At 40.8% G+C, this 26436-nt stretch overlaps 2 protein-coding genes across 4 annotated transcripts; both read left to right on the forward strand.

Moving 5' to 3' along the window:
• The first annotated feature begins 1252 nt into the window (after positions 1-1252).
• Positions 1253-10108, forward strand: tmem59 (transmembrane protein 59). The gene is made up of 8 exons (XM_017491201.3): positions 1253-1488; positions 1796-1901; positions 1990-2084; positions 2960-3112; positions 4533-4608; positions 4907-5033; positions 5964-6081; positions 9300-10108. The coding sequence occupies exons 1-8, from the start codon at positions 1345-1347 to the stop codon at positions 9450-9452; spliced, it is 972 nt and encodes a 323-aa protein (XP_017346690.1). The 5' UTR covers positions 1253-1344; the 3' UTR covers positions 9453-10108.
• A 2325-nt stretch (positions 10109-12433) lies between these two features.
• Positions 12434-24730, forward strand: LOC108278072 (zinc finger protein 239). 3 transcript variants are annotated; one of them, XM_053687418.1, is made up of 4 exons: positions 14015-14359; positions 19563-19772; positions 19863-19957; positions 22877-24730. In XM_053687418.1, exons 3-4 carry the CDS (start codon positions 19889-19891, stop codon positions 23630-23632), a joined length of 825 nt encoding a protein of 274 aa, XP_053543393.1. In that variant the 5' UTR covers positions 14015-14359; positions 19563-19772; positions 19863-19888; the 3' UTR covers positions 23633-24730. The 3 variants fall into 3 exon arrangements, 2 of the variants coding, with proteins under 2 accessions (XP_053543392.1, XP_053543393.1); XR_008398233.1 differs by lacking the exons at positions 19563-19772; positions 19863-19957; positions 22877-24730 and adding an exon at positions 15802-16283 and having other exon boundaries at positions 12434-14359; XM_053687417.1 differs by lacking the exons at positions 19563-19772; positions 19863-19957; positions 22877-24730 and adding an exon at positions 17914-19096 and having other exon boundaries at positions 13952-14359.
• The last annotated feature ends 1706 nt before the right edge of the window (positions 24731-26436 follow it).

The following is a 26436-nucleotide window of genomic DNA, read 5'->3' on the forward strand; positions in this document are numbered from 1 at the left end:
CTTTCTTCTGAGACATGCTGATTTCTGTATTTTATATGGAACTGCGTTTTTTTTCTTATCTGATCATCACATTTACTGTGATGTTACAGTGGACACTAAAGTGGCTTCCTTTACAGTCAGAGAGTTTGAGGGAGAAAAGAGCCTTGTGAAGGACAGCCGTCTTCAAACTGTCTCTGATCTGGACACGTGTGCATTGCTGGTTATCCACGGTGAAGCCAATCCCATACTTTTGTTCACCAACCAACTCGCATGTGATGGCTGCTGAGGTTTTCTTTTAGTCAAAGGAACAGTTTGGGCAAAAATTAAGTGTTCCTGTGATTCACACAGGCATATATAATGCACTATGCTGAACTGGTGGCTGTAAAAGCGCTGATTACTTTTCTCTCCATTATCCATGTAGCTCCAGTGCACATCTAATCAAGCAAACTTCTCATACTGAACATGTCCAAGCTGATTCACCACATCTTGAGTAAAGGCGAACACTTCACTTTTTGCTAAACTGTTCCTTTAGCAGGCTGTGAACATTATTATTATTTTTTTAATATTACCTGTAATATGATTTTTTGTGTGTATGAGAATTCTTTTGAAAGCAGCAGGATAGTTTTAAGCTCTCTCTCTCCCCCCAGAACTGCAAAAATGCAACAGCATATTAATGTTTTAAGTTTTAAAGACTGTTGAGGACACGATGTGGTGAAAAAAAAAAAGTGGACTCTTTTTATCCAATATTGAGCAGTTTTTAAACAAGGGAGAGAAGCTGAAGCTGCTTTAGTCTTTAATTTCTGACTTTCCACTTGCAGAGTTAAATTTAGGAGATTCAGGCTGACATTTATAGACCTACTTCTTCCACATGAATTTGGGGGGGGTTGGATTAAAGCACTTCGTTCACATGGACAGTGAAACCCACCAAAAACACGTAAAACCTCTGTAATAATTATTGTAATTTTGATAAAGGTGTTTTGATTTCCAGTTCTCTAACAATACAAAAAGAGACCTATGCTGTTATTGAACTGAATAACTGAGTCTGGGGTGTTTGAATGTACATTAGATTATCATTAACTTTTGTTTTTATGGCAGTAGATTCGTTACTTATTTATTAATTTCCATGTCTCTTCATTAAAGACACTGATTATAGTTACTATAATTACTGTTATTAAATAATGAACTGAGATGTCAATGTTCCGTGCGCTTGTGTTTTCACAGCTAAACGTCTTCTGACCACGAACCCGGAAGTCACGCGTTTTCTCGCGAGACCACATCACGGATCATCAGCCGGAAGTGGAGCGGTGTGTTTGTTGTTTTCTGCTGTGTTTGTTTTGCAGGATCTGGAGCAGAAACGGAGTTGAGATGAAGTGCGTCTGGCTGTTTCTGACGTTCCTTCTTTCAGTTTTTTTGTGTTGTTCGGCTTCGGCTTTCGACGGAGTTTTAGGCAGCACAGCTTCCTGCCATAAAACCTGCCGAATGACTTACAGCCTGCACACCTACCCGCGGGTGAGTCCTGCTAGCATTAGTGCTAGCATTGCTGCTAATTAGCATACGCAGCTAACAGGTGAATTTGCGCAGCGAAATTATTAAACCTTTGTGTTTGTGTTAGTCTACCGCTTCTCTGTGTTAAATCTGTTCAACTGGAACTGATAAATAACTGAAGCGTAATCATTTCTCTGGTCACAATATGAATCATTAATAATAAACACAAGGAAGTTTGGCATTTTAGCCCAATTAACTTGGCATTTTTCACTGTTAAAGTTTTAGCTGTAGTTAAATGATGAGTGACTGGATTTATTGTTGTTGTTTTTAGGAGGTGGAGCTGTTCGCCTGTCAGAGAGGATGCAGACTTTTCTCCATTTGCCAGTTTGTCGGTGACAGTGAAAATCTGAATCAGACCAAATCCGAGTGTGACTCTGGTACAGAGGAAATAACTGAAGTAGAGTTTTAGGTGTTAGCTCCACATGTCTATGTGTTCACATTAAAAGTGATTTATTTCCTCCACAGCGTGTAATGAAGCGTATGATGAAGTAGATGAAGAGTTCGCCTGCAGTCTGGGCTGTCAGAATCAACTTCCCTTCGCTGAGCAGCGACAAGAGCAGGTACAGAGCAAACATAACATAAAAATGTAGTTCTTATATTGTATTATGTTGTTTTTATGTTTATTTTGTATAATAAAACCCAGGGTGAGTTACAGAGGAAATAAATCTGTTTAATATACAGAAAATGAAGTTTAGTAAGTTATATTTATATAGCACTTTTCTAGACACTCACAGCTCTTTACATCATATTGGGGGGGTCCTCCTCAACCAGCACTAGTGTGTATCCTCCACCTGGAAGATGTGACGGTAGAACTCCCACCACACACCAGCTATTAGTGGAGTGGAGAGTGATGAAGGCAGTTCAGTGATGGAGATTACTAGGGGATGATGGAGAAGGGTCAATGGGGGAATTTGGGCAGGACCCTGGGGTTATACCTCTACTCTTTACCAGAAGCGTCCTGGGATTTTTAATGACCGCAGAGTCAGGAACTCAGTTTAACGTCCTATCTGAAAGACGCTGCTGTTTTTACAGTATAGTGTCACTGTACTCGGGCATTAGACCCACACAGACCACAGGGTGAGCGCCCCCTGCTGGCCTCACTAATACCACCTCCAGCAGCAACCTTAGTTTTCCCCAGGAGGTCTCCCATCCAGGTACTGACCAGACTCAACCCTGCTTATCTTCAGTGGGACACCAGGTGAGAACTGAAGGGAGATAAGGCTTAATATTATAATAAACACAGTAGGAAGTGAAACAGTGGCTGTCGGGTTTATCTCTATATTTAAACTAAACACAGTGAGGAGCCAAAGCCTCACATGACAATGAGAACTCCACTAATAAGAATTGTAAATGCTTTTAGTTTCCTCACATCACACTTTAAATCTTGATAACCTTGCCAGGAGATTTTTGACTTTTTGGAGCTTTTTCTTTTAAGCTGTTGGCCATGATGCCCCGAATCCACCTACTTTACCCCCTGACGCTGGTGAGGGGATTCTGGGAGGACATGATGAACCAAGCCCATGAGTTCATCGCCTCGTCATGGACCTTTTACCTGCAGGCAGATGATGGGAAAGTCATTGTTTTCCAGGTGAAACATTCCACCATAAATCAGTAAATTATTAACAGTGTTGGGTGAAGTTACTCAAAAAAAGTAATCCACTACAGATTACTAATTACTACGCTCAAATTGTAATTTTGATTACTGCATGTAAAAAAAAAAAAAATAAATAAATAAAAAATTCAGAACTAATTCATTACTAATTACTTTATTTTCATATTACTTTCAAAACCTGTTGGTCCTTTTGGGATCCACATAAAACCCCATCTCAAGAACAGGGATATTAACTTGGACATCCTAGCACACACACATACATGCCCTGTACCACCCTGGAATATAAAGAAACCAAACACAATGGACCTGACCCAACATAAGAAGATGGTGACCCACCCAAATGAATATAAACAACAGTTCTTAGACATAAGATGCCGTTTCCCCACTTCATAAACCCGTATATACACACGGGTCTAGGAGGGACATTAGTGTGTCTGGAGCAGTAGCGTTCGGACAACAGTGACTCGTTATTTGTATTCCTGAACAAAACTCAATTTCCGCAGCCGAGGCTTTACTCCTAGCCTAGAGCAGATAGAGAGCACACAGCATACAGACTGAAAATCCTCCCTCCGAGCACTCGAATCCTTAGAGACCGATTATCCCATAATTACCAGCGTCCTAGCTAAAGGGGATTATTTACAGGGACAAAATTTCAACATCCTTTTTTGCTGGATACCAGGCCAATAAACAGATTCAGACACTTATCCCAAACAACTCAGAAGTACATGATTATCCTCCTGTATTACACAACTTTATAAGACTTTATAAGACTTGGTTAGGCGCAAACACAGCATTGAAAATCCCACAGAGGAGGTAGGAGAAATGACAATTGTTTTACTGTAGTAAGTAACTTCACTTTAAAAAAACAGGATGGACTTCCAGACAGTTTCAGGCATTTCACAGTGACTCACCTCATGACCAGTAGGGGGCGCTGTAGTGTAGATTAATGTAGATGCACATTATTGAAATCATAGACACCTTTTAGAGATTTAAACTGCTGCTACATTCGTGCAACAAAACTGATTACATGTAAGCACACAGATTATAGGAGTGTTTTATACTTTAAGGTTGCTTAAAGTCAATGTTTTCTTGTTATATAATAAGTTTAGAATGAACATTCAACTTCCTGGCATGCTGGGCTATGCGAAGAATAGAATTTCACTGTGCTGTAATGTAACGTGATGTTATCATTATTATTAACACACATGGCTCTCTCATAACCCAAGGTCACAATTACAATAAACTTTATCCTGAGTTTATTAATTTAATCACTCTCAAAAGCCCAGTGTCACTTAACAACTTTAATCAAAAGTTAAACTCGTTTCTTTACATAAAGGGAATACCAGTGAGATGTGGCTCTCTTTAGTAATGACATTTATTCATGTTGTGTTTACAGACAGGGCCACAGGTTCAGTTCGTGTCTCAGTTTGACCTGCAGGGGGAGGAGCTGAAGGAGGAGCCTCAGAGTTCAGGTACAAATAACTCATCATAAAAAGCCTATTCTACCTGCATTTTCCCCACACCCCCTCCCCATTCTGTTTCACTTGCATGTACATTCATTTCCATCAGAAATTGTAAAAATGCCGTCACATGCCTGAGAATGTAATGAGATTATAAACATTATCGAACGCACTGTCTTTCACTGCACCCCTGTTCCTGAGTTTACAGTAATAGTAATATTATTATTATTAATATTAATAATAATAATAATAATAATAATAATGTGGTCACACATCTGATTTAAAGCTGCATGTTGTTTCACTATTACAGATCCTGAGATTAACGAGCCGCTTTACAGAGAATACAGTAGGAGCTTCGGCCAGGAGAGATTTGGTGTTGTGGCCCAGGATCAAAGCAGTTCACAGGATGACTACAACTTCTTCAGCTGTCTCTCCAGGTGTGTTTCAGATCAAGAAACATATAGGACACAGTTTGCTATAAATATGGGAAACAAAGAGAAAAAAGTCACTGAGACAAACACACTCAGGTAGAGGGCATTGCCTAAAGTCTGAAGGCGGAGTTTGGACAGATTTATTTGTGTATTTAAAGTTTATAGAGTTATGTAACCGGTATTTCCGGCTTGGTTTACGATGTAGTAGGATGTGGTAGTGTGTCGGCTCCGCCACAAAGGCCTGCTTCTTCTGCTGGAACCTCGCCATCTTCTAGCTCTTTGGACTGTGATGCTGTCAGCGTTGACCCAATGTTTAACATCACAGATATTAAGATTGAGCTTCTCTCTGCAGAAAATAAAGGTGTTGTGGAATTTCTTATTGCTGAGTTGCTCTAAAACCTGTATATACCTTTCAGCATTGATGGTGCGTTTCCAGATGTGCAAGCCGGCCATTCCATAGGCACTAATGCACCCCATACCATCAGAGCCGCAGGCTTTTGAACAGAGCGCTGATAAAAAAATCCGGATGCTCCCTCTCCTCTTTAGTCCTCTTTAGTTTCGAGGACGCATAGTCCATAGTTTCCAAAAAGAATTTCAGATTTCAATTCGTCTGACCTCAGAACAGTTTTGCACTTTGCCTCAGAACATTTTAAATGAGCTTTGGGCCTGAGAAGATGGCGGCCCTTCTGGATCATGTTCACATGTTCTTTGCATAATAGAGCTTTAATCAGCATTTGTGGAGGGCACGGAGAGCTGTGTTCAAAGACAATTAGTTCTTGAGATTCTTGGAGATTTTTCTTTATGAAAAAAAAAAGTCAGTAAGTCAGTGCTGAATTTTATTAATTTATTGATTCTGAAGTGTAACAAAAGTTTTTCATACATTAAGAGCTAACATTATTACCGTTTAAGCATGTTTGTGTCTGTGTGTGTTTTTAGGAGCTCATGGCTGCCTGGCTGGATTTTGACCACTACTCTGGTTCTGTCGGTTCTGGTTCTAATTTGGATCTGCTGTGCTACGATGGCCACTGCTGCGGATCAGTACGTCCCTGCTGAGGTACATAAACTTAACGCCTAATCTCCTAAAACCTAACCTCTAATCGCTAACCAGTCCCTGCTGAGGTACACAAACCTAACCCTGAATCCCTAAACTCTAATCTCATAAATGTTGCAGATAAACAACTTCACATGAAGGCAAATGATACACACAAACATCGCACACACAGACAACTGTGCACAAAGACAGTCCTAACCCAAAATTTCTCACAAATGTTGCACAATGTCACAAATAAACAGCACATAAACAACCTCAAACATGAACGTCATTCGGAGACGTCACACACACACAGTTGCACATAAATATGGCTGCTCATAAATGTCGCACATAGGCAACATCGTACCTAAATATGGTTGTGTATATAAATGTGCTGCGGTTCTGGTGTGCCGCAGGATTACTGCACTGGAGAGAGCTCCAGCCAAACTCTACATCTTTTTGTAAATATCTCTTCCTCGATCATACAATATATTCTGCAAACACTACTGGACATCAGATCATCGCTCAAAACAGACTTTGAGAGTGACTGGCATGTGAGTTTGAGTGGCAGCGGCCCCTTTGCTGTGGATCTCTTCGTTTACACTCGCGTCAGTGTAGGAGAAAGAAGTGCAAAAAAGAGGCAGATGTGCTGGGATTATGTGCAGAACTCAGAAAAGGTGCTTCAATACCCCTCTTCCAAGTATCTTACTCGCAAATGTCCAGTCGCTGGTCAAAAAAATGGATGAACTTAATGATCGAATGAAGTTCCAACTCGACATCAGGAACTGCTGTGTTTTAGCCTTCACTGAAACCTGGCTGGAAGCTATGGAGTCACACCGCCTGATTTCACCACTCATCTCCAAGACAGGACACCACACTCTGGTAACAGCAGAGGTGGCTGGGTTTGTGCTTTGCTGAACTCTTGTTGGGGAACAGATGTTTCAGTTGTTGCTGAACACTGCTCTCATGATGTCTAATTCATTACAGTTAAAGTCTGATCTTTTTTCCTCCCCTGCGAATTCAGTTCGGTCATTCTAACACTGATTTAGATCTCGCTTTAGACACACGAAGGAAGTGCATTGGACATTTTGTATGTGACTATTAATGGTCTAGCGAACTCTCATCCAGACGCTGTTTTTAGTGTTGCTGGGAATTTCAACAAAAAAGTTCTGCCCAAATAAATCCAACACATTATTTTCCTACTCAAGCTGAGCAGACGCTGGATCACTGCTACACTGCACTCACGGACTTCTACAAACCCCTCCCTCACCCTACCTTCGGTAAAGCTGGTCACACCTCCATCCTTCTGATTACATCAGTATGTGCACTGAAAATATAATTCCAAAAATCTGTACCAAATCCTTCATGAACCAAAGACCTTGGGTTAATGCTGAAGTCAGGGCCAAACTTAGAGCTTGAACTTCAGACTACAGCTCCGGGGACCTGGTGGCGTACCGGAAAGCTAAGTATGATCTTCAGTGGGACATCAGGACTGCGAAGAGTGGCTACAGAGACAAGGTTCTGTCATCAAGCGCGTATGGAATGGTTTGCGCTCCATCACAGACTACAAAGGTGGGAAAATCTGCGGTGTGGGACTATTTGCGTCACTACCTGATGAGCTGAACACCGTCTCTGCTGTGTTTGAGGCAAGCAACACCTTCCCTGCAGTGAAACTACCGGTGGACTGCAACAGCTGCGCATTATCCATGTATGTACCAGATGTGATCAGATCTTCAGGACGATCAACCCATGCAAGGCGTCAGGTCCTGATTGCGTCCATGGCCATGTCCTCAAAGCATGTGCCAGCCAGCTATCAGCGGTTTTCACAGATATCTTTAATCTCTCTCTTAGACTGTCTGTGATTCCCACGTGCTTTAAGCAGACCACCATTGAACCTTTCCCTAAGATGTCTGAATGATTACTGCTCTGTGGCTCTGACCTCTACACTCATGAATAGCTTCGAGTGGCTAGTCAAAACCACATCTGTTCCTCCCTTCCGGCCCCCGTGGACCCTCTCCAATTTGCAGACCGTAAAAACAGATGGACAAATGATGTCATAGCACGGGTGATACACAGTGCACTCTCACAACTGGATAGGAAAAAAAACCTATGTGGGAATACTGTTCATCAACTTCAGCTCTGCCTTCAACACCATCATTCCAGCCAAACTTGTCACAAAGCTCAAGGACTTGGGATTGAACACTCATCTGTGCACTTGGATTCTGGACTTTCTCATGAGCAGACCCAAGGTGGTGAAAATCTGTGACTCATCTTCTCCACACTGTCTCTGAACACAGGAGCTCCACAGAGATGTGTTCTCAGCCCCTGCAGTACTCCCTGTTCACTCACGACTGTGTAATCAAGTATAGCTTCTACATCATTTTCAAGTTTGCTGATGACCCCACCACGGATGGAGATGAGACAGCATGCAGAGATGAGGTCAGAGCGTTATCAGAGTGGTGCAATGACTGCAACCTCTGTCTCAACATCAGCAAAACTAAGGAGATGATCGTGGACATCAGTGGGGCTGCTGCGGAAAGAGTTCGGAGTATCAAGTTCCTCTGTGTGCACCTCAACCATGACCTGACCGGGTCCCTTCACACCAAGATAGTGGTGAAATCTGCTCGTCACCGACCTTATGGGTGCATGACTCTCTGGGTTGGCAGGTGCTCCCTCTAAGACCGCAAGACCTTACAGAGAAAAAACTCCAAGCCTTGCAGAATATTTTCCACACACAATATCTGAAGAAGGCTCACAAAATCTCCTCAGACCACAGTCACCCTGCACACACACTGTCTATCAGACCGCCATCAGGCCAACGGTACTGCAGCACTTGATCCAGAACCAGCAGGCTGACGAACACTTTCTATTTGCAGGCCATCAGGATCCTGAATAAACTGTAATTCACTCGTACCTCCAGTACCTTCCACACACTGGTCACCTCACTGACGGCTCAATGACTCTCGTGGAGTGTCTTCACACGTTTGTCACATTTCAGCATGTATCACTATTTCTAAGTGCACTATTACCATTTCACTGCTGTTAAGGACTTAGTCTTGTTTCTGTGCAATATGTTGATACCAGTATATCTCATGAGCATTAGCTGAACTTTTCCTTTAATACTGAACCTCAGCACCATAAAGAATCTTGCAATAATGTTGATCTTATAATTGTTTTTATTCAGGATTGAAATTACACTCTGTGTGTGTGTGTGTGTGTGTGTGTGTGTGTTATCCCTACAGAAGCTGAGTATTTATGGAGACATGGAGTACATGAAGGAGCAGAACCTGAAGCCATACCCACAATCCTCTCTGCTGATTGTCAGCTCTTTGGTGAAGGAGGGTGAGGCTGAAGCACTTCCACATAAGCTGAAAGTGGATCTGACCAGTGTTTAAACTCGGCGCGAGCTGGCCGAAGTGTAAATGTTTTGGGTTTAGAGAGAGTGCATTAGAGGCAGTGTTTGCTTCATGTCTTAAATTTACACATTCTTTAGTTAATGGGAACTATTTCTTTGGCACATTATGCTTTTAAGTGTGTGTGTGTGTGTGTGTGTGTGTGTACGTTGTGATTTTAGAGGATATTAAAATGGCCACCGGGTGGTGCACTGCTGTAAGTTTTCCGTTTGTATTTTTTCTTCATGAGGTGTAGTTCAGGTACAGAGGCGTATGATTTACAGCTTGTAGGTTCAGGTTCTAGGTTTGTTTCTCTTTTCCACCGAAAGTGATCTGGCCAAAGTGTTTAAAAAGAGCAGTGCATGTTTATAGATAACTGTGTGGGAAAACCATGTTAGCAATTTTGTCAGACTCCTTTACAATATGAAATGAGGAAGCGGGACTGTGTCTGTGGGAAAGAGCTAACAATGAAACTAAATCGATGTCTGTTCGATACTGTGCTCAGTTATGACCTTTTACTAAGCTCCATACAGGTTGCCAGATCGTCTCAATATAATCATTAATCATAAATATAAGAGAAGCGATTTAAAAAGGTGAAAGATTTTCAAGGTTGGGTTTGACTTTTTAAAATGATTACAATAAACAGTGATATAAAACCATGCAATAAATGTGTGTGTGTGTTATTGTATACTGTGTGGACATGTGATTAGGTATGTGCAGATTAACAGCTCGGAGACTAGAGGGCTGAAAGGGCATCGATCCTCCTCACAGCCACCAAACTTTTCAGGTTATGGAGCTCTTGAAACAATAATGTTTTACACTACTGCATGTTTCCTGAGTTTTTTTTTTTTGTGATGTGACTTGGGATGTTTAAATTCTTCCTGAGAAACTGCTATTTTACTCTAGTTGCTTATTTGAAACTCATGTAGATATGATAAATAGCCTTTTTCATTGCTATACAGGTTATATTACATGATACAAAAACTTACTTTGATATTAACCCAGGTTGGACTATTGTAACCTCTTTCTGTCTGGTTGCTCGGGATATGTGGCTCATTTCCTAGTAGAGAAGACTGTATTTACACTGACAGAAAAGGTGCTACAATGCACGCCTCCCATATTCCAAGTTTGAACAGGGGTTCTGTAAATCATGAATGACTATCTTTAAGCTGAACTGGGGTGAGAAAGTAACAAACTGTCTCCTATGATCATGGAGATTGAGTAATCATGTTTGAGTCTGAAACCCAGTTAAGCTTTCCCAACCCTTTCCCAGTAGTGGGGAGGGGACATGTCTGGGAGGAACCAGTGCTGATTGTACAGGTGCAGGAAGTGAATTTCCCCAGTCTCACAATTTGCTGCCTGTCCGTCAGAAAGCTGCTAATTCATTGACAGATAGACGTGGGAACAGAGAGCTGGTGTCGTTTGGGAGAACTACTGGGTGTTTAACGTACCTTAGTCAAAGATAAGTTGATATTATTTAGATGGATCTGACGTTTATAGACTCCGCTTGCTGTCTTTAGTGAAAAAAACAAAAACGTTCTTTGAACAAATGAAAATACGGCAGAAGGGAAAGTGAAACTACAAGAAAAGAGAACGATAGCGCAAAATTATTAATGAAAGAGAAAGGAACCGTGTAATTTAAACACAGACACAAGCATGAAGCTCCCAGTACGATTCGAAAACAAGAACTACGTCACCTGCTCATCCAAAATGACACCTAGTAAAGATGACCCCAGTGTCGGTCCAAGAAGGAGTTGTTCATTCAAGCTCTGATCGTGGTGCTGGAAGGGAACAATTGAAGACTATTCTGGCCTTCCCGTTAAGATGCACCATATGATGCAGGATAAACCAGGAGTCTGTGGTCTTGTCTGGCTCCTCCGGTGATATCTTGACAATTTCGCTTGCAGATTCAAGCTTTCGAATTTCAGAGCAGTAGGTTTTAACCTGCTCTGGATTCTTTGCGAGTTTTCTCTCAATATTTCTGAGACTGGGGAGCACAGCCTCTTTGTCTGCATGGAGCAAGCCATGTAATGCTTTGTGTGTCAGCATCATAATCTTATAATCGGCAGGGAACCTGACCGGGAGCCAGTGCAAGGACTCCAGAACAGGAGTAATATGCTTGCATGTCCTGGTCCCAGTCAGGATCCTGGAGGTAGAGATTTGAACATATTAGAGCTTATTAAGTGTGGATTTAGAAACTCCGGCTAAAACAGCGTTACAGCAATCTATCTGAGTGACAACAAATTAGTTTATCTGCTTTTCAGCTACAGAGAAGTTTAGCATAGGGTGCAGTCTAGCTATATTTCTGAGGTGGGGAAAAAAGGATGCTTAACAGGATGATATCAAAAATGACTCCAAGGTTCCTCATCTTACTTTGAGTTACTAGAACATCGGTTATTGATTATCTGGATGTCCGCTGGTGCGTTTTGCTGCCGCACCTGTCACCGTTTTGTTTGTTTTCGTTTGTTATTTTAAGTCATATTGTTTTAAATAACAGCGAGTTATTTTAGTTATATTGTTTTCAGTGCCCCTATGATTGCGATGCGGTGGTGCCATTTTATGTACTTTGGACTGCTGTTTTTACTTCTGTGTTCCACCTGGGATAACCCGCTGCGTGCAACGGGGAATCATCGCCTCGCTGCATGTGAGGACTGTACGACTTGGTGCTCACAGTGTGCTTCGGAGTATCAACGCCTTGGCCTTGTGAGTGTGCACTCAATGACCATGGGGGCTGTGGTGGCTTGGCGGTTAGGCTCTGGGTTACTGATCGGAAGGTCCGGGGTTCAAGCAGTACTGCCAAGCTGCCACTGTTGGGCCCTTGAGCAAGGCCCTTAACCCTCTCTGCTCCAGGGGGTGATGTATCATAGATGACCCCAACTTCCTGACATGCTGGGGTATGTGAAGAAAAGAATTTCACTGTGCTTTAATGTATATGTCACAAATAAAGTATCATTATCATTAAGGTACACACCCTACGCCAGCTTCTGTCTTTAAAACAGAGCTCTTATTTTCTAGCCAAAGACTCTTACAAACTCTGTCTAAACGCTGGATTGCTACATCCTAAACCATATATCCATCTGGGTTTGAGACGCAGTTCTGCCGTCTCATCCTCTCCTAACATCTTTGTCCCTACCTGTCGATGTAAGACCAACAAACTGCTCCATACTGGTATTGATCACAGTAATTTAATATCAGTTCCCTGCGTGGAGATTAAATCACTGTCGTCTCCGCTTCAGAGCCTGGCTTATGCCGCATTATTCAATGCTCGGTCCGTGAATAACAAGGCGCTGCTTTTGTCGGACTTTCTTACAGATAAAAAGCTGGACTTGTTGTTTTTAACCGAAAACTGGCATAAAGTAAATGATGGACTCCTGTTTAACCAGATCACTCCAGCGGGCTTTGGAGTATTACATCTCCCGAGGCTATCTGGCAGAGGCGGAGGCATTATTGTGGTTTATAACCTGAAGTTCAATATAAGCGCTGTGTCCGTTCCCCAGTTTTCATCATTTTGAATGCCTGGTCTTGAGTATTTCTGCTCCTCTATCTACCATCATCGCTACAGTCTATAAACCACCTAAGGCTAAGACACATGCAGCTTTTATGTCAGAGTTTGCTGACTTCCTGTCAATGTTGAGAATGAAGTTTGACAGAATTGTAATTGTGGGAGATTTTAACATTCATGTGGACTGTAGTGACTCTGTGGCGGTTAAGGAATTTCTGTCGCTAATTGATTGTTTTAGCTTCACACAGTTTGTAACTGACCCGACTAATAACAAGGGCCATACGCTGGATCTCGTGATCGCAATCGGCTCGTTTGTATCTCAGTTTTCATCTGTTGACATTGGACTGTCTGACCATTCAGCTGTCTTTTTAACTTGGAACTGTATCATCCAAGTGAGCCTACCGAACATTAACCTTCCGGAAGTGGAAGTCTATTGATCAGACAGTTTTCTCCAATTCTGTTGTTTCCACCTTAAGCGATCTTCATCCCTCACCGCTGGAGGAGAAAGTTTTGCAGTTAAATTCTGCTCTTTTGCTCCTCTAAGGTCACGTAAGGTCACATTCACCTGCTCTGCTCCCTGGTATAATGACACTCTGCGCTCTGGAAGGGCTGCTTGTCAGAAAGTGGAGTGTAAATGGTGCCTTACCAGACTGAATGTCTACTATGAAGCGTGGAAGGATCTACTGGGTGATTACCGAGTACTAATGGAGACTGAAAGATCATCTTACTTCTCTCAGGCTATTGTAAACATTCTAAATAATCCCAGACACTTGTTCAAAACCATAAACAGATTGCTCCAAGTTAATACTGTTACCACTTTGCCTGTTTCAGCTAATGGTGGCTGCTAGTATTGGACAATAAAAGTGAGTTTTGTTTCTCTCATCTACTGTGTTTATGATTATTATTCTGTCAAAGACCTCTGTTGGTTTGACTAGTTTTGGAACTAGGTGACCGTGTACCAAGTGTCGCGACACTGTCCCGCTTAAACCCATTCAAACAGGTCGAAGGCGCGGACTTATTTGTAACTATTGAGAGCTATATGAACCACGTGACTGCGTTACGGCGAGATCAAAGCGTGTCGCAACTCTCTTTTTCAACGGCGCTGGGCGAATCCAACATGGCGGCACTGGTTTAAAGCACACTGCGCATGCGCTTCATTCCTACACGCTCAACTGCTCTCTCTCTCTCTCTCTCTCTCTGTCTCTGTGTGTGTGTGTGTGTGTGTGTGTGAGAGAGAGAGAGAGAGAGAGAGAGAGAGAGAGAGAGAGAATGGGTCGAGGTGGCAGATAAAGAACCAAACGCACACTCTGTTAAATCCGGTTCTGTTCAAACCGAGATCACTTCACGGAGCCCTTTAACATCCCGAACTCACCAGACCGGAAGTGAGGGACTCTGTGGAAACCGTTAGGTAAGTAAATAAAATGAAATGCTAATAATAACAATAATAATCCAAATCAATTCTCCTGTGCTGGTTTATTTAGCTCATAGCTGATAGCGCTTAGCTGTGTTACACTCTAAAGCGTCCCCCGCTCCCCAGGTCTACATAGCATGTGCACACAGTTACACCACAGTTTATAAATCTATATAAAAGATGTATCATGTTCTAACCTTTAGTTTGGGTTAGTGAAGAGTAATAAAAGTGAGTATTGATGGAATTGAATATACACCACAAGACACAACAGCCAGAACAAAAGAAATAGAGAACAAGAAACAAAAGTCCACAAGACTGGTTTAAAGTCTTCTTGATGTTCGATATGCGCAAATTAAGGGACCGTCTCTAAAGTTACATACGACATTGGTGTACATGTTTCTAACTTCTATAGCATTTGAAGGGAACGACTTAGTCATTCAGTAGCTGAAAAAAATGTGTTTGTGTGTATAAATAATTATACACACACAGTGAGGGAAATAAGTATTGGACGCATCAACATTCGTTTTCAGTAAATATATTTCCAACGAGGCTATTCACATGAAATGTTCACTAGACATCAGTATTGTACCACTGTATTTATAAATAAAATACATTTCTATAAAATAGGAACATTGTAAATAAGAATTGAATCAAACCACAAAAGTCAGTATCAGTATTGTAAAAGATGCACTTCAACATTACAAATGAACCACTTGCTAGTGGAACAGTAGTGGAACAATCCGGAGGCCCATTTTACTGTTAGCTGATTTTTCAAAGATTGAATTTTGGGTGCCAGGTGACCTCCCAGGTTGAGCATTACCTGCTGAATAAAGTGGAAACTATGACAAGTTTTTCATACACTTAGGATAGTCCAGGTACAGGGCATACATCAGTCAGAAAAGAACACAGAAGGCCTGAGGCAGGTCGGCCAGTTCATCCATCACCACACTCCCTTCAAGACCACGCTCACTTTGAATGGGTTTAGCTGAGGACTTTCTGATTGAAGCAGAGGATCCCCACTGGAGCTTGACTGTAAGAGTCCTTGACAGGTACATCCCAACAGAGAAAGGAACAGATTGAAGAAAAAATGTCTGCTGAACTCACCGGGAGAAGCAAGAGGGAGAAAATGTCCAAAATTGTTTAAAACAATGTTTTTCACTGTTAAAAATGAACAGAAAGGAAAATATCTGTCTGCCAAACTCACCTGGCAGGGGTTCAAGCGGGAGAAAACATCCGTAATCCGGTTTCAATCAATATTTTTCAGACTTAAAATGAACAGATGAAAAAATGTCCCCTGAACTCGCCTGGTTCAGGTTCAAGCGGGAGAACACGTCCAAAATTATTTCAACTCTATTTTTATTACTCAAAAACAGCCTCTCAATGGAAAATAGAAACAATAAAAACTGACTAAAACATACTTTCTAACTGCTCATCAACAGATCCTCGAATTCACCACGAGAGAAAATGACTTCCCCTGACTCTGCAACAGCTGACCAGTGGGGAGGCGTGGCCCGGACAAAAACTTAATAACGTTAATCCATTTAACTTAAAATTATTCACACATTGAAATATGTCTACAAGTTAGTAGACTACTTAAATATTTTAGTAATGCACTCAAACTTAAATAATTTAAGTATGTTATATATTAATGTGTAATATATTGTATTTAAAACATACATTGTATATATGTAATATATTAAATTGTTAGGTAGATATGAAATCTGGGCTAACAGTGCAAAACACCTGAAGAAATAAATAACTTCCAGGACACAGCCAACCGAAACAAATAAAATGTTAAAGTGAAACCTGACATTAGACCCATTTTCTAATTTCTTATTTTATTTTTTACTTGTGCATGACAGTTTTTTTTCCTTTGTTTTTTTGGATTTGTGAATGAATAATAAAATAAGCCATTTTTAAATCTTCTGGTATTTGGTTCTTAATTGAATATGAAAAAAATTAATTATACAGGGATCAAAGAAACCTATTTTAAAGTAGCAGATATTGAGATGGAGAGATTTTTTTCCGTCTTTCTGCTTTGTTTTCTGAGACATTTAAAATTCCGAAACAGTTTCACCACCTCACATAGAAAAATATTAAAGGCAGGCTTACATTTTTTCCATTGACAAGTATGAATATGATATTTAATCAACAATAAAACAAAGTTCACAACATCAGAAAAAAGTGGATTTAAGTCAACTTTAAAGAAAAGAATATCTTGTAAAACAGCATGGGGGAGTTGACTCCATTTTAATAGACAACCAGCTATTTATATCAAACCAAAATTTAGAAGCAACTTCGCTGTAAAAGAATAGCTGATCAAGTGTTTCAGGAAAAGAAACAAAAACTACAAGGATCCACTCCGAAATGAAATCTGTTCCGTAGAAATTCACTAACAGGGTAAATCCTAAACATGATTTTGTAATGGGTCTCCTTAACCTTCAGAGCACCTGAGTATTTAAAATAAAGGTAAATGCTTTATTCCTTACTGGAGTTTCAACATCTCCCAGAAAATAACATTGGTACTTACCAGTGATGGTGTGCTTAAATTCTTTGTAGAGAAGTTTAATATTACACTTACTGTCAAAAAGATCAACATTACATGTTTTTAAAGAAGGAAGGGAAATTACAGGCCTAGCTAAAGGATCAGAAAAACTGCTTTGTATTATTCTTAAGAGTCCACTGGGCACAGCATTGCATATATTATCATAGCCCTTTGTTGGAATTTTAACTCTATTTATTAGTGAAATCTCTGAGATAAACAATAGACATTAGCATCTAACATCATGAATAAAAATAATTACGTTGTTATACCAGTCGCTTTTAAACAGAGACTTTCTCTTAGCCACTACTGTCCTGTTGTTCCAAAGAGTGGTGTTATGAGGGGGAAACTATGGATAAATATCATTTTCCAAAATAACATTACTTGTTTATGAAAATTTGATACCTTCAGAGGAATTTAAAATATCTGAATCGCATTTTAACACCAAATCAAGACTGCTGATTTAAAAAAAATATATTATTTGGAATATGGTACCATATTGAATTTGTCTTTATTAAACATTCTCTAAGCCATTTTATTCTGAATGCACCAAGACCAATGACTTTCAAGCCTCCACGTTCATACTCTTTAACCACCTGGAATTTATGCAAATAGTGTGTGTTATTTTTCCATATACATTTAAATAAAACTGATTTCACAGATTTATCTAATTTTGGGGCCATATACAAGGTTTGAGATAAATATATAAGTTTGGATATTTCCTCAGTTTTAGTCAAGAGGATTCTACCTGAAAGGAAATTCTCTTATATCATGTACTCTTATATTATGAACTGCTATTAAGACAACTTGGATACGGGGAATACTGGGTTATAGTTTCTGTTTGTGTGTCTCTGTGCTATCAAATACCTATGATGAATGTATCCATTTAATTACCTCTTTAAATAAGCTGATCAACTGCCATCCTTTAATATAGCTGACACATGTGGACTTATTTTGTAGTATGACCCTGTGCGCTGTGTGTTTTATCTGCCTGGCACCAAACTCTCAGATTCCAAACTCTCCACCATGGCCAAGACCAAAGAGCTCTCCAAGGATGTCAGAGACAAGATTGTAGACCTACACACGTCTGGAATGGGCTACAAGACCATTGCCAAGCAGCTTGGTGAGAAGGTGACAACAGTTGGTGCGATTATTCGCAAATGGAAGAAACACAAAAGAACTGTCATTCTCCCTCGGCCTGGGGCTCCATGCAAGATCTCACCTCGTGGAGCTGCAATGATCATGAGAACAGTGAGGAATCAGCCCAGAACTACACGGGAGGATCTTGTCAATGATCTCAAGGCAGCTGGCACCGTAGTCACCAAGAAAACAACTGGTAACACACTACGCCGTGAAATACTGAAATCCTGCAGCCCCCGCAAGATCCCCCTGCTCAAGAAAGCACATATACATGCCTGTCTGAAGTTTGCCAATGAACATCTGAATGATTCAGAGGACAACTGGGTGAAAGTGTTGTGGTCAGATGAGACCAAAATGGAGCTCTTTGGCATCAACTCAACTCGCCGTGTTTGGAGGAGGAGGAATGCTGCCTATGACCCCTGGAACACCATCCCCACCGTCAAAAATGGAGGTGGAAACATTATGCTTTGGGGGTGTTTTTCTGCTAAGGGGACAGGACAACTTCACCGCATCAAAGGGACGATGGACGGGGCCATGTACTGTCAAATCTTGGGTGAGAATCTCCTTCCCTCAGCCAGGGCATTGAAAATGGGTCGTGGATGGGTATTCCAGCATGACAATGACCCAAAACACACGGCCAAGGAAACAAAGGAGTGGCTCAAGAAGAAGCACATTAAGGTCCTGGAGTGGCCTAGCCAGTCTCCAGACCTTAATCCCATAGAAAATCTGTGGAGGGAGCTGAAGGTTTGAGTTGCCAAATGTCAGTCTCGAAACCTTAATGACTTGGAGAAGATCTGCAAAGAGGAGTGGGACAAAATCCCTCCTGAGATGTGTGCAAATCTGGTGGCCAACTACAAGAAACATCTGACCTCTGTGATTGCCAACAAGGGTTTTGCCACCAAGTACTAAGTCATGTTTTGCAGAGGGGTCAAATACTTATTTCCCTCATTAAAATACAAATCAATTTATAACATTTTTGACATGCGTTTTTTTTTCTGGATTTTCTTGTTGTTATTCTGTCTCTCACTGTTCAAATAAATCTACCATTAAAATTATAGAATGATCATTTCTTTGTCAGTGGGCAAACGTACAAAATCAGCAGGGGATCAAATACTTCTTTCCCTCACTGTGTGTGTGTGTGTGTGTGTGTGTGTGTGTGTGTGTATGTGTATATATATATATATATATATATATATATATATAATTATTATGATTATTATTATTATTATTATTATTATGATACTTTAGCTATAATCACACCACCACCTCAACCATTGTCACCATTGTCTGATTTAATAAATCAGCATAATAATAAAGAAACATGACCAGCAGATGTTTTTTGTTCTCTATATCAACTAATACAATAAATGTGACAAATGAACAGGGAGAAAATGAACTTTACTCTTTTATGATACAATAACAATAATAATGTCCATGAGGGAGTGCTCGCTGATGCACTTTATTTACGTCAGCGTCCAAATTCACTCACTCATTTTCCTTCACTTCTTCCCCATATAGTGGAATCAACTGTCATTCGCTATATAGTGAAGAGTGGATAGTGAACGAGTGATCGATTTCGGACACGGCTTAAGAGTGAAGAGGCTGAAGTTGAAAACTTCACGTTGCCACTGACGACGCCATTACAGGAAACCAACAAACACTTGGTCACGGAGCTTCCTTCTCCACACGGGTTTCGAAGCTCTGATACTCTGCGTAACATCACTAAAGGTGAGTTCACCTGAAACTTCCCACCTGAGCTGCTCAGTTAACAGGTTAGCGGAGATTCTGGAGTCATGAATCCCTGTATTTTTCTTCCAGTGTCCTGATTCTTTACACCTCTAGTAATGAAATCCGAGTCCACACGGCGCTCTTTAGGAAAATCTCCACAGACTCCTGCTGCTACTGGTTCAAAGGTAAAGTTTAGTCATGTGTCTGAATTCTCTTTTAATTTTTAAACTCTGAGAACTACACAGTACGTTCTGATGACGTCACCAGTTATGGCACTTTTCTGCTGCACGGTACGGCTTGGCTTGACTCTGCTTGCTTTTTGGGGGTTTTCCACTGTGGATAGTACCTGGTACTTTTTTTTAATACCATCTCGGTCGAGGTTCAAAGCAAGCCAAGCCGATCCTAATTGTGAGCCACGCGCACACCATGGCGAGTGGCTCTGTATTGCATCTGAATAAATGCGTGTCATTTAATACATACTTTGCATATGGTAATATTCTATTCATTGAAAATTATGTATAATTTATCTCATTACACATAAAATTACAACAAAGCTTTCTGTCTTAGATTTTTACATCTCGCTTGTTACCGATTTCCAAACAGACGTTTATCCAAGTCGCTCCTGTCACGGCTGAATCTACCTTATTCATATAGAGCACTACGTAGGTTCTAGAACGCCGTTACTTTACATCCTTAATAGGCTCCGTGTTCAGTGAACAGTACAGACGTTTTGAATACGGCCTCACCGAGTATTTGTAAAGGATTTTCATAATTCAACGTTATTCCTGCGTGAAGGCGAGTGGAAGGTGGCACCCATGCTGAGGCGGCACTAAACTGCAGTGGAAAAGCAAGCAATTGGCAGATTAGCAAACCAAAGAACAAGCCTGCTAACTGTTAGCTAGCTAAATAAAGTTCATTAGATGGTAATGAGTAGCACTTTCTCCACTTGTTAGATAGTGTCATGGAATCTTCTTCAACAAAAAGCACTGCATGAGTCTCTGGGTTTTGATGTCAAAAGATAGACTTTATTGTTCAAACAATAAAGCTGAGCAGGTCTGCAGATCAGCTCCCTTACTTATCCTTGATACATGTTTATGCAATTCTAAAACACTGATCTCATCAGGTGGGGTTTTTTCCTCTTTTTTTATTTATTCAGACCTTGGCTGTGCTCCACCATTAATTCTAAAACTTGGGCCTCCATCCTTACGTTGTTTTTAATGGTTGAGTGGTACAGCCAGCTCTCTCTTTAAAGAAGATTACATTCCTAAAAGATTACATACATTCCCAGCATGAACGGGTACCAGTATACTGAGTAACATTTGGTTATACTCTTTAAGCATATGTTTTAGTGGACTAACTCATTTCATTGATTATAACTTGTTGATACTCTCACACCTTATACTTTGGTTATACATGAGTGAATTATACTTTGATTAAAATATTCCAAATAATGCGGTGAAACCTCTCACATGACATTAATAGTATGATTAAGGTGTGTACACCTGTATCTGTGTACTGTATCTGCATCTGTAATGCACGTCACTGATGTGACTAAAACAGGAATAATCCATGTCTTAATTCGATTTGTGTTTACTTCGAGTATGACTTTAGCCTTATTAAGGTCCTCAACAATCGCTGTTTACATGCTAGCTTCTTAATCAGAGTATCGTCTTAATCGGGTTAATATTGGATTATTGTTGTCCATGTAAACGTACCGAGTGTTGTTTCAGCAACAGCTATAAAACAAGTTTAATACAATTCTAGTGTTATAGACTTGGGTTTCCGAATAATAATCCACGACAGTGTGGGGTGATACAACATTTTCACTGTGTTGAACAGAAGTTTGTAATCTGTTCTCTGAGAGCTCCAGAGCCAGAGTGCTGTAAACTTTCTGCCACTTTTGGGTAATATCCGTATTTTCAGGTCTTTTCTCTTCATAAAGTTGGGCCGGAAAAGAGTGCTGTTTAATGGGTGCCATTTTGTCCCAGTCCATTTTACTTCTACAGACCAAAACAAAAGAATAATGTATGAGCCAGCAGAATTAAAAAGTCAATTCTCTGTGCCCCCATACCCTTCCTCACACACTTACAACCATAACCCCCACCCTCACATGTAGTGATGATAACATCATTATACAGTTCCTCCAATTAATGCAAATTAAAGCAAAATCAAGCACACTCCAATATTCTGAGGAGCTTACAGCAGATTTTGGCCAAGGTCCATCAAGTGACATCATCAAAATGTGCATTCAGTCAAAGCCCTCTTCGTGTAACATGCATAGAACATGAGTACAGCTAAAAGATCTTATTTACTTACAAACCTCCATATGAAAGACCGTGCACAACAATTTCACCAGTTATGCAATTATCCGCAAAAGAAGCATAAAAAACTCTGCAGGTTGCATTGCAATTTTTTTCAAAAAGCCTCAGCAAAATCAAGCATTATTGGCCGTAACAGTGACAAGAAACTCCCCGAAATCCTGTACAAACTGATTATATCACACAGGCCTAGCGACTACCATACAAGTCCCCAGGGATGGAATTAATGGAATTTTAAGAAGCATGCATGTGCCATGAGCTATAACTTCACACCTGAATGATAGTCAAGATTATTTTTTAACAGAGAATGTGTGTGGATTACAATAATGCTGTAATCCATTGTGTTTGGAAATACACAAAGTTCCATGTAGATTTTACGAAGTCTAAACACATTCAGTGCTTCAGCTTGAAAAAACACTGACATCCAGAGCAAGGTCATCTTTGTATAGCTAGTCTCTGAATTTTATAAATCTATGAAGATCTACATGAACTATTTTTGTGTGATTAGTGATGAGAAATTATATGTAAGTTAGGTTAATTTTCTTGTTCATCCTGGCTCTTATAAAATGATCAGTCACAGTGGTTTTGGTATTAGTAAAATTGAGCTGCAATCAATGGAATACATTACAAATCTAAAATTAAAATCTGTTACAGCCATTAAAGGTGGGTGATTGGGTGGTCAAGCCGTATTACAGTATTGTAGGAGACATTTCCAAAAACAACTCCATAAACACATGGAGACAAAATCTAAAATTTAAGCATCTTGAATAATTTTGTGTTTTCCAGATTTACCACTGCACACAGTGTGGGAAGAGTTTTACAAAACGTCATCATCTCCAACGACACGAGCACATTCACACAGGAGAGAAGCCCTATCACTGCTCACAATGTGGGACAAGTTTTACTTGTCTGAGTAATCTCCATCGACACGAGGGTATTCACACAGGAGAGAAGCCGTATCACTGCTCACAATGTGGGAAGAGTTTTACTCGTCAGAGTAATCTCCAAATACATGAGCGCATTCACACAGGAGAGAAGCCGTATCACTGTGGACAATGTGGGACAAGTTTTACTTGTCCGAGTAATCTCCATCGACACGAGGTCATTCACACAGGAGAGAAGTCGTATCACTGCGGACATTGTGGGAAGAGTTTTACTTGTCAGAGTAGTCTCCAAATACACGAGCGTATCCACACAGGAGAGAAGCCGTATCACTGTGGACAGTGTGGGAAGAGTTTTACTTGTCAGAGTAGTCTCCAAATACATGAGCGTATCCACACAGGAGAGAAGCCGTATCACTGTGGACAGTGTGGGAAGAGGTTTACTCATCAGAGTCATCTCCATCAACACAAGCACATTCACACAGGACAGAGGCCGTATTTCTGTGGACAGTGTGGGAAGAGTTTTACTCGTCAGAGTCATCTCAATCATCACGAGCGCATTCACACAGGAGAGAAGCCGTACTTATGTGGACAATGTGGGCGGAGCTATACTCATTCAAGTTCATTAAGGACACACAAGTGCTCTAACGTGAAGCCATGAGACCTTGAAATGTGAATTTGTCAAGATAAGATGCATGTTTTTAAAGGGAGGTAAAGAGACATTCCGGCATAAAACTATAATGTATTATTTGTCATGGACTGTAGTATTCTGTTGCATGGTACTTTAGTGCTTACTCTCTGGGTTTGAGCAGAATTCATGATTTTATGTTGTTTCTGTTTTTCCACAAACGATACAATTCCAAGCATGGAATACACATTTAACCAGTGGGAATGCCCACTTTAATCAACTAATCCAGACCTCTGAGTGAGACACATGACTCTGATATCTCCCTCTAACAAAACACTCTTCATATTAAATGATTTTAAATAGCTAGAATTTGCTTTATAAAATGTCATGTTGTGCGTACTATCGAACTGGACACCTTTCCAAGCCAACAGAAGATGGTTGTGTTCAAAGGCAATTTGAAGAGATAGTTCTTGTCCAAGTTGCTTCATCTTTGCAGCGTTTATTTAACTACAGCTAACTATACTGTATGGCCAAAAGTATGGGGATGCCTGACCACCTCACCCATATATATGCCTTTTGAACATCCTCTGATGGAACAGTACACACTTACACAGTAAGATAAAGAAATGGATTTTGTTGTGTATATATGTTCCTTTAAGAAGTAAGATAATATTTGTATGACTTGCAAGTCTTAGAATTTTTACTGCAGGATCAATCACAATCGTGGATATACAGTGAATAGAGCATTTAGCGAGTACTGGTAATCAGGGGTCTGGGTTTGATGACTCCTTCACTTTAGTAAATCACATGTATAATAAGAAAAGTATAAACTTGGTGCATTATTAATCAACAAAAATTCTCCACAATGCAAATCATAAATGGGTTTTCTCATACATTACATTTATTCATTTAGCAGATGCTTTTATCCAAAGTGACTTACAAATGAGACAATACAATCATAGTTGTGTAATTTTCTTTTAAATGTGTGAAATGTTACATTTATAAATTTTCAGATGCTTTGCTTTGACACTCACGGATAAGCTCATGCATATTAATCATCCTTCATGTTTCTCCAACTTGAATAAAGTTTACCTGTGGGATATTTTTATTACTCCACAGGCTCTTCCTCCATGTAACTCTGAACTGTCCTCATCATCCCCTCTCTCAGAGACTGATGTCTCAAAACTCCTCTCTAGCCATCCTACAACCTCTCCTTTAGACCCTTTCCCTTCTCATCTTCTTCAGTCCATCTCTCCCACGCTACTACCTGTACTCACACACATCTTTAACACCTCCCTCTCCACCGGCACATTCCCTACCTCGTTTAAGCAGGGCTGGGTTACCCCGCTGCTTAAAAAAAGCACACTTAACCCTGCTGCAGTTGACAACTACAGACCTTTTCTGTCCAAAATCCTTGAAAGATCTGTTTTTAATCAACTCTCCACTTTTCTCACACATAACAATCTCCTGGAATCCAAGCAGTCTGCCTTCAAAAACAGTCACTCCACGGAGACTGTTCTGCTTTCCGTCACTGAAGCCTTAGCAAGATCAACCTCAAGATTATCTGTGCTCATCCTACTCAACCTCTCTTCTGCTGTTCACACCGTGAATCCTCAGATCCTCCTGTCAACTTTCACCAGCCTAGTCATCACCGGAACGGCTCTGCGCTGTGTGGAATCCTATCTCCCAGACAGATCCTTCCAGGTATTATGGAGGGAAAGAGTGTCTGAAACCAGCAACTCACAACTGGGGTTCCCTGGGGTCAGCTCTGGGTTCACTGCTCTTTTCTATTTATACTACATCTCTGGGGCCTGTGATTGAATCTCATGGCTTCTCATATCACTGCTATGCTGATGACATCCAGCTCTATTTGTCCTTCCATGATCCCTTCATCTCTGTACGAATCTCTGCCTGCCTGTCTGATATCTCAAACTGGATGAGGGAACCCTGCCTGCCCCTCAATCAGTCCCAACCTCACCCTTCGGCTTGGCTCAGCTACATTCAACCCAACCAGAACAGCCAGAAACCTTGGGGTGACTTTCAATGACAACTTGACTTTTGCAGACCACATATCAACAACTGCACGAGCCTGTATGTTAATTTCTGAGCAACGTAAAGAATATCAGACCCTACAGTATATCACCAAAAAGGCTACACCGCTACTAGTCCAGGCTCTCATCTCAAAACTGAACTACTGCAACTCATTATTCTCAGGCCTCCCAGCCAGCTCCATCAAACCCCTTCAGATGATACAGAATGCAGCAGAACGCTTCGTTTTCAACCAGCCCAAAAGAACTCACGTCACACCCCTCTTCATCTCCCTCCACTGGCTTCCTGTAGCTGCCCGCATCAAATTCAAGGCCTCGATGCTCACATACAAGAACTTTTCTGGAACAGCACCTCCCTACCTCAACACTCTCCTTGAGGCTTACGTTCCGAACGCAACCTGCGATCAGTTAACGACTAATGCCTGATATAGCCATGTGCATCTGAAATGAGTACAGTGAGAAGTGCATTAGGTACAATCATCATGGCAGAAATCAATTAAACTATTTGTTCAGTATGTTAAAGTGGTGTTCCATTACTTTGTCTAAAACCTCTTTGCTTCCAAACAGCTCCAAACTGATGACATACTCCATGGGCATAAGCAGAGTCAGAGAGTGTGTGTGTCATCAGTCAATCAAACCTTGCTGTAATGATGCTTGAATAACTGGGTGTATCCCTTCCTCCTTTTCTGAGGACGGAGGGTATTGTTTACAAAACACAGGATGACAGTTTTTTACTTTAGCTTGATACGGTGTACATGTTACCTGTCCTGTCCATAATGTGCCTGGTAT

This window comes from Ictalurus punctatus, chromosome 17 (assembly GCF_001660625.3).
Source record: "Ictalurus punctatus breed USDA103 chromosome 17, Coco_2.0, whole genome shotgun sequence".
NCBI classification, from domain to species: Eukaryota; Metazoa; Chordata; class Actinopteri; order Siluriformes; family Ictaluridae; genus Ictalurus; species Ictalurus punctatus.

Excerpts from the sequence above, each read along its gene's own strand:
- tmem59 (XM_017491201.3), top strand. The coding sequence starts at position 1,345 with ATGAAGTGCGTCTGGCTGTTTCTGACGTTCCTTCTTTCAGTTTTTTTG. Across the intron at positions 1,902-1,989 it reads CAAATCCGAGTGTGACTCTG|CGTGTAATGAAGCGTATGAT; the intron begins GTACAGAGGAAA and ends TTTCCTCCACAG. Across the intron at positions 2,085-2,959 it reads CTGAGCAGCGACAAGAGCAG|CTGTTGGCCATGATGCCCCG; the intron begins GTACAGAGCAAA and ends TTTTCTTTTAAG.
- LOC108278072 (XM_053687417.1), top strand. The coding sequence starts at position 17,931 with ATGGCCAAGACCAAAGAGCTCTCCAAGGATGTCAGAGACAAGATTGTA.